Here is an 8,997-nt window from a genome sequence, read left to right on the forward strand (position 1 = left end):
GCTCGATATTTGCTAACAGTTTCTGTAGGTCTCGTTTCTTCCTCTCAGCGACAAAGCCGATTTCTACAGGATTGTGTTTATCGCCCCGTGAATGATTGACAACCGTACAGGCGACACAGACCAGAGTCTGACAAGGTTCACAGTAGAAGGTTAAGACTTGGTCTTCGTGCTTTGGGCAGAAGGCTTTGCGCTGAAAGCTGCTGGGCACACCTTCAGAGGCCTCCAGGTTCTCTTGGGTCACGATCTGATGCCCTTTCATGGCTGGAAACCTGCGATGTGTGTTTGTACAGGACTCACAAAGCAGAACGGCACACTGTACGCACCATGACCGCGCCCCTCCCTCCTTCCCATCACACACCTGGCACACCACACCTGGCCCCGCCCCTTTCTTCACGGCCGCGAAGTCCAGCAGATTGTTGACGTAGAAGTTGGTCCTGAGACCGTCCACACCTTGGTCAGGTAGACTGACCTGTGTGCGGCAGGTTGGACACTCTAGCGGCTGTTGTTTTGTGGCCCATTCTTGCAGACACTCCCTACAGAATGTGTGCAGACATGGCAGGACTCTGGGGTCCCGGAAGTGCAGCATACAGACCGGGCACGTCAGGAACTGCTCGTCAAATTCGCCGCTCGCCATTTTACTTGCCATCTTTGTCGATAGAATTTAGGTATCAAGGTAAGAACTTGGTATGAGACCTTCTTCTGCGGAAGTCTAACCGTAGTGAGTGGTCTCGGGTGGTAGTTTCGGTGACGTGGTAGGTACCACGTCATTGCAGCAAACAAAGGCGTGACGTCAGACTGTCGTTGAACAACATTCCGACTTCTGGGTGAGGCAAAGTTCACCGGAGAAGAAGCGTGAGGTCATGACAGATAAAAATGATTCAAGAATTACAAACGTTCTTGTGTTATATGTGTCACAATAGATATGAAAGGTAAAATTAGAAAGAGAAAATTACAAACGTTGTTGGCAGTGTCATAGGTGCCTATATGTTGCCAAGTACAAGGATTATGTCTTCAATTCTTATGCCTACAATACAATGTTGATATTTGTGAACAGACACACCGGATGTTGTCAGTGCGTCTTTTTCTATACCTTGCCAATAAATATGTCTCGTCTTGACATGGGTACAGCAGTTTCAGAAGGCTGACGTCATGTAACGTAGAGCGACGGTGAACGAAGTTGACCTTTGCACCCCAGCCTACATTACGTTATTTCATGAGCCGCTACGACGATTTTTCATTTTCTTTAATAATGTCGTTTGGGTCGTAAGGTCGCAATGTGATCCCGGCACAATTATTTATTGTGACTATAATAATCACATATACTCAGTGCAAAGGTAGTTCTGCTCCCTACAATGTTGTGTCTGTTTGCATCAGACCATGGCCCCGCAGGCCTTCCACTTTGGCAAGATGCCACCAGGTAGGTGGACTGTACCAAGAACATAGGGGTGTTCGTGAAACGTCGGCAAACTTCAGATATTTACTTTTACTTGCCATATTGAGTTTATACAGTTTATATTTCCGTTCTCTCATAAAACGGAAAAGATAGGGGTGTTCGTGTAAAGTCATCAAATGACAAATGTTTACTTTACTTGCCACATTTCCCGTTCTCGCATAGGTAATGTAAATGAATAATGCCGATACATGTACAGACTTGGCAATCAAATAATTATGTTCCCATGCCTGACAAATCTAACTATAAAAGGTATTACCTGTGGGCACGTTACACAATAGGCAGTGTTGGCTGAACACGAAGTCTATAATCCACAGGTAGTCCAACCGCCTCAGTGCAGAGTTGAAGGACACACGTGAAAGGTGAAAGATACAGTTAAAAAGGTTCTCTGAGTCTAAAGGTTATTATTATATGTCCTCTTTGTCAATGTTCAAAAGAGTATATTTTATTCCTTAATATCTTTGGACTATCATTATAAGAGTGTCTTAAGATGAAAAGTGGAAATTCGAGCATGTTTCTGAGATGTAGAAAATGCTTGTGTTAATAGACTCTATTATGAATCACCTTATGTTCCTGTTTCCTTGTCGACATTTTGTTATGACGTAGCGACCGGGCAATCATCATCATTACAGTGCAATGGTGCCAACATTTTTTACTTCTCATGGCAAAAAAATACGCCAGGTACCATCCAGGTAACAGATAAGAAGGGGGGTTGTCTATCCTCAAGTTGTCTCCAGTCTTCAACCCCGCTTAAGTGACCACATGTGGTCTAATGATCTAACACATTACTCATGTTATGTTATGTTATTGGATGGACCGACTACTCACTCTTTGCAGCCAGGGGCTGAATTGCGAGGAGCTTACAATAGGCGGGGCTAAATCGCAAGTGTCTGGAGCAACTGCCATTCGGCGCCACTCAGGTGACCTCAATACGACAGTAATTGCCCAAGGTGCGGCCAAGGTACTGTAGGTTTTGTACTCATTAGCCACAGCAGATCCTGGAATGCTTTATGTACTAGTATCTGAATTTTCCACAAACTTTTCGTCTGTTTTACAGAGGAGTCCTCAAGTATCTTATAGAAACCATCAATAATATACTTATTGATTTCCTGTGCTGTACTTTAACTTACACAACTTTGTTTTGTTTTTTGTTGACGTCGTTTCCTTGTGTTGTGCCCCCACAGTCCTATTTTTTTACTTAATTGTCACCACGTAACAAGACCTAAAGGCCACCTGAAGGTTACGTGTTTACACATGAGTGTAACTGTAACAGCATCTCTTCGCCCTAGGTCAGAAACATCATGATTGAGACCAGCCCAATTGCTCACTATGACTGAGAACTAACTGATCCAATAAGCGAAGCAGGGGTTAAACTGCTCCTTACCCCATACTGCCCATATACATTATACAATTCCGGGCCATATACAGCCCATGTCCATTACACAATTCCGGGCCATATACGGCCCATATCCATTACACAATTCCGGGCCATATACTGCCCATATACATTTTACAATTCCGGGCCATATACCGCCCATGTCCATTACACAATTCCGGGCCATATACGGCCCATATCCATTACACAATTCCGGGCCATATACCGCCCATGTCCATTACACAATTCCGGGCCATATACTGCCCATATACATTTTACAATTCCGGGCCATATACCGCCCATGTCCATTACACAATTCCGGGCCATATACGGCCCATATCCATTACACAATTCCGGGCCATATACTGCCCATATACATTTTACAATTCCGGGCCATATACCGCCCATGTCCATTACACAATTCCGGGCCATATACGGCCCATATCCATTACACAATTCCGGGCCATATACCGCCCATGTCCATTACACAATTCCGGGCCATATACTGCCCATATACATTTTACAATTCCGGGCCATATACCGCCCATGTCCATTACACAATTCCGGGCCATATACGGCCCATATCCATTACACAATTCCGGGCCATATACCGCCCATGTCCATTACACAATTCCGGGCCATATACTGCCCATATACATTTTACAATTCCGGGCCATATACCGCCCATGTCCATTACACAATTCCGGGCCATATACGGCCCATATCCATTACACAATTCCGGGCCATATACTGCCCATATACATTATACAATTCCGGGCCATATACCGCCCATGTCCATTACACAATTCCGGGCCATATACGGCCCATATCCATTACACAATTCCGGGCCATATACTGCCCATATACATTATACAATTCCGGGCCATATACCGCTCATGTCCATTGCACAACAACGGGTCATATACCGCCCTTGTCGATTACACAATTCCGGACAACAAACAGCGCGCTAAAATCTAGAAAAATCCAAACATCATACAGATGTTACATGCAGCTATGTAAAGCATTTTTGACAACACCTCACAGGCGGAGCTTAAATACTCACCATAGATGACTCAGACAGGGACCCGATGTTGCTGAGCCGGACGCCACAGCAACGTCAATCCCTTTGGCACGGCCTAAAGATGCTATGAGACTTACTAGTACCTTTACCTTCTGCCTGTCCTTTGTATATGGACACTGTTAAACTAAGGTTCTACCTTGTGTGCAGTGACACATTGTCATCGTCTGTACTAAAACAGATTTAAAAAATGGCCTGCATATTCCAATCTAACCCAGTGCCAACTGTGGTCTCTTCGATATTCTAGAATTCAAATGTTGCAACAACTGACGAGAAATCAACAGTGTGATAAAAAACAGTAATCTAAAAGAAAACAGCCGGAGGGAGTCGGAGGCAAGACGAATGTGGATTGTGTGTCGGCCGGTCACGTTAGTGGTGCTGTTTGAAATCTTGAAATCTTTATTCTTTATTCACTTCGCAGACTTGAAACAACAAAGTCTGATGGTATTTACTTACGTACATACACCTTACAGGAGAATTACTCTAACTGCCTAAGTCATGTAGTTTACAAAGAATTTGTTAAAACCTGCTTACATCATAGCGTAACATTCGCATTTTAAAATTTCAAATGTAACTACCTTTAAACTTTACCATTTGCACTTACATTCCACGTTCTAGGTACTTATAGACTTTCCTCACCCCAGAGAGTTCTGCCTCCCAATAATAGTCTCTACCAGACTCCGGATCGCTGGAAAAATCGTAGAAATGTAACAAATCAGAGGAGTAAGCCGGCCAGAGCAATATAACCGGCCAGGGAACAGCACGCGATGTTCCCTGGTCGGTTATATTCCTCTCTATTTGTTCCATTTCTACGATTTTCCAGCGATCCGGAGTCTGGTAGAGACTATCCCAATACTGTGCCCTAGACACAGTGGAAAACAACCCACTGTACCTACGGTCTTAATAAGGCCATGGAACTACCTTTAACCTTTACTATTTTACCTTACAGGTATCTAGACCGCATGCTAGCCGTGCAAAAATGTGTACCTGGCTTCGGTTTGGGAGGTAAAGGGCGATGGAAGAAGAGGGATGGGCTCCGCCTACCAATACCGTACCCTATGCACAGTGGGAAACAACCCACTTCCCCTACGGTCTTAAAAAAAGGGCCATGGAACTACATTTAATCTCCACCTTTTTACATTACAGGTACTTGGACCGCATGCTAGCCGTGCGCGCGGCTGTGGTGCGGCTGCAGACGCGCAGTCCCGACACGTTAGTGGTGCTGAAGTCTGCCAACACCCGCTGGAATCCTGTCATCACCACCAGCGACTGGTGCGTAATGTTTGGTTGTTTGTTTGTTTGTTGTTTGTGTTGTGGCTGTGGCGTGGCTGCTGACACGCAGTCCGGAAACGTTAGTGGTGCTGAAGTCCGCCAACACCCGCTGGAACCCCGCCATCACCACTAGCGACTGGTGCGTAATGTTTGTTTGTTTGTTTTTGTTTGTTGTTTGTGTTACGGCTGTGGTTCGGCTGCTGACACGCAGTCCGGAAACGTTAGTGGTGCTGAAGTCCGCCAACACCCGCTGGAACCCCGCCATCACCACTAGCGACTGGTGCGTAATGTTTGTTTGTTTGTTTTTGTTTGTTGTTTGTGTTACGGCTGTGGTTCGGCTGCTGACACGCAGTCCGGAAACGTTAGTGGTGCTGAAGTCCGCCAACACCCGCTGGAACCCCGCCATCACCACTAGCGACTGGTGCGTAATGTTTGTTTGTTTGTTTTTGTTTGTTGTTTGTGTTACGGCTGTGGTTCGGCTGCTGACGCGCAGTCCGGACACGCTGGTGGTGCTGAAGTCTGCCAACACCCGCTGGAACCCCGTCATCACCACTAGCGACTGGTGCGTAATGTTTGTTTGTTTGTTTTTGTTTGTTGTTTGTGTTACGGCTGTGGTTCGGCTGCTGACGCGCAGTCCGGAAACGTTAGTGGTGCTGAAGTCTGCCAACACCCGCTGGAACCCCGCCATCACCACTAGCGACTGGTGCGTAATGTTTGTTTGTTTGTTTTTGTTTGTTGTTTGTGTTACGGCTGTGGTTCGGCTGCTGACGCGCAGTCCGGACACGCTGGTGGTGCTGAAGTCTGCCAACACCCGCTGGAACCCCGTCATCACCAACAGCGACTGGTAAGTACCTCCGTGAACGGAGGTATTGTTCTCGGTCTGTCTTCTGTCTGCCTGTTTCCTGTTTGCCTGTGTTTCCTTATGTTTTACCAGCATAACGTAAGAAGCCATAGAATGGATCGTATATTTAATATGACTTCTTTGGTAAGTCTTATGAAGGTCAAGGTTGATTTTAGGCCTCCTGGAGGCTTTCCTTCGAATTGCAGCCGCACTTCTTCATTTCATATCGTTTGCCCCGGACATGTTGTTGTCTTGTTATTTTTTTTTATTTGACTCTGGTTCGGATGAATATTCACTCTTTAACTCCAGTACGAAATAGTCTTTAATGAAACTTACCATGTTGTCAGGGCAACGAAGAACCCAGATGCTCAGCATAATCACTTTCCGGAAGTGTGAAGGTTAAGGAAGTCTATATCTACCCCCGTCTCTGTTCAAAGGAAAGCAAGATAAGATTGAGCTTCTTGACGATTGAACCTTTAACATGGATATCGGATGCCATCACGGGTCACAATGGATTCTTGAGGTTGATGTACCCTATTGTATGTTTGTATTATGAAATACCCTTTGATTTAAGTTGCCTTGCCTCCTGGAGGCTTTCTTTGAATTGCGACAGCACGTCCTGATTTTGTATCTTCCGTCCTAGACATGGTGTGGACATGGGTTTGGGGCCGTCACTTGACTCTGGTTAGGATGAATATAGTATCCTTAAATACACTCAAGAAAAGTCGTCTTAGATTAAGCTTAAGTTCTTAGCATGTGAAGGTGGTACCTGGACCAGGCTCAGAGAGAAGTGTTCTGGTTCAGTTAAACAAATGACTGAAAGAGAAAATAAGATTAAACCTACCTTCCAGGTACGGCTGGCAGCTGGACCAGATCCAGAGGGAGGTGTTCCGGGACGTTCCTGTGGCCTGGTTGGACGCCTGGGACATGACGTCAGCAGGGGACCGTCAGGACAACATCCACCCAGCGGACGCCGTGGTACTGCAGGAGATACAGATGTTGATGTCGTATATCTGCCAGTGACTTGAATAAGCTTAAGCTGTGTCGACATTTCTCTTTGTATGGACGTTTATATATACCAATGAAATTAACTTGAAAGTCCTTGACAAAGACTGGTACTGATCAGTCGAAACTTTGGCTCAATTTTTGTGTTGAATTTTACAGTACTAGTTCAACTAGTTCAAGAATACCAGTGAAATTAACGACATGTATATAAGACATCACGTAAAATAGCCCCCGAAGTATTATGCTTTTATTTTCTCAGTCGACATTCACTTCTTCTGAATAAAGTTATTTATGTCAAGTTTATATAACCTTTGATACATTATGAGCTATAAAGTTTATATTAACTTCGATAAGTTAAAAGTTATAAAGTTTATATAACCTTTGCGTAACATAAAGCTGTAATTACTAGGAATTCGAAGCTTATCATTAGTGGGGGAGCTGAACAGCCGGATTTTCCTCATGAAATAAAAAGTACAGATTTGAATACAGCCTTGCCACTGGCGTGGGTTTGCGGTTCTGGTCGCGGTATTTCCTAACTAGACGGTGAAAAGCTGTTCAAGTTGTGTCATAGAACATTTCAAACATTCCTATAGTTCAGTGGACCATTGAAGAAACCAAAGACTAGCGTTTGCCTGGCCTTTGATCAAGTGTTTTGCTTTTTGCCCGATTCTTTACAAATAGATGCGAATGACATGAAAGATATTAGGTCATTGGTGTGTTTCGCGCGGGAGTGAACTGTATGAACAACGATAAAGTTTATGAAACATCTGTAGAGTTGTAATTGCCAAGAGTTTTCCTCCGGATTCTTGGAAGTCAACTCGCCAGATTTTGTACTTTTAGACTTAAACGTTGGACTAAACCCTTGACCCATGCGTGGTAGTGTTGTTCTGATTGTGGTATTTCTTGACTAGACGGTGGAAACTCTTCAAAGCTTTGTTCTACAACGTCTAAAACATTCTTAAAGACTAGCGTTTGCCTGTCCTTTGATCAAGTGTTTTGCTTTTTGCCCGATTCTTTACAAATAAATGTGAATAAAATGAAACAAAGATACTTGGTCATCTAGCATCTGCCAAATATGTGATGTGATTTAGTGGGAAAAACTTATATGAACAACGTGCTAGTGATGAAGTTTATGAAACCTTTGTAGAGTTGTAATTGTCAAGAATTTTCCTCCGGATTCCTGGAAGTCGACTCGCCAGATTTTGCTTACAACATGAAAGTAGGAAGAAACTAGGAATAAAACCTTGACCCATGCGTGGTAGGGTTGTTCTGATTGTGGTATTTCCCAACTAGACGGTGGAAAACTCTTCAAAGTTGTGTCATACAACGTTTCAAACATTCTTACACTCAAGCGGACCACTGAGCATGCCAAGGACTGGTGCCCTTTGATCCACGTTTGACCATAGAGGGTGGCGAGACCGTCGGGTCACGTCAAAGACACGCCGTGATCACGTGAAGCATGCATGACGCATCGTGACGTCACGACAAATGAGCCAATACCTACTATCTACTTCTGCAGGCTGACGAAAATACAAGTATTGAGGATTTGCAAGGTTTCCTTACAATGATAAAAGGAACGGGGAAAAATCATACTCAGAGAATAGTGACAAATGTCGATAAGTACAATGTACATTTCTGAGACGACTGAAATGACAAGGGTTTTACAAGACTTATAGTCAAGTTTCTGCCTTTGTCGCTAGATTTATCAAAATGACCTTTATAAAATTGCAATGATGTAAGAAACGGAAGAAAATCATATTCAGAGAATAGTGACAAATTTCGATAAGCACAATGTACATTTTTGAGCCGTCAAGATGACAAGTGGTTTAATAACTTGGCATATCGGTTTGTTTGGTTGACAAATTCCAAGTGAAACTTGTAGCCAGGTTTATCAAAATGACCTTTATGAAATTCATGGATTCTAAGGAGAGCGTGGGAGAAGAAAAGCGCAAGGTTACCCGCAATGCTTCTGTGAA

At 44.1% G+C, this 8,997-nt stretch overlaps 1 protein-coding gene across 2 annotated transcripts in view; it reads left to right on the plus strand.

Moving 5' to 3' along the window:
- LOC118431313 (NXPE family member 3-like) overlaps positions 1–7,142 on the plus strand; it is a 10,567-nt gene extending 3,425 nt beyond the window's left edge. For both annotated transcript variants that reach the window (XM_035842431.1, XM_035842432.1), the window contains 2 exons: positions 5,050–5,175; positions 6,868–7,142. In XM_035842431.1, coding sequence (XP_035698324.1) covers positions 5,050–5,175; positions 6,868–7,039 — 298 coding nt within the window. In that variant the 3' untranslated portion in view covers positions 7,040–7,142. The remainder of the gene's footprint in view (positions 1–5,049; positions 5,176–6,867) is intronic.
- The last annotated feature ends 1,855 nt before the right edge of the window (positions 7,143–8,997 follow it).

The sequence above is a fragment of the Branchiostoma floridae genome, chromosome 15 (assembly GCF_000003815.2).
Source record: "Branchiostoma floridae strain S238N-H82 chromosome 15, Bfl_VNyyK, whole genome shotgun sequence".
In the NCBI taxonomy this organism is placed as follows: Eukaryota; Metazoa; Chordata; class Leptocardii; order Amphioxiformes; family Branchiostomatidae; genus Branchiostoma; species Branchiostoma floridae.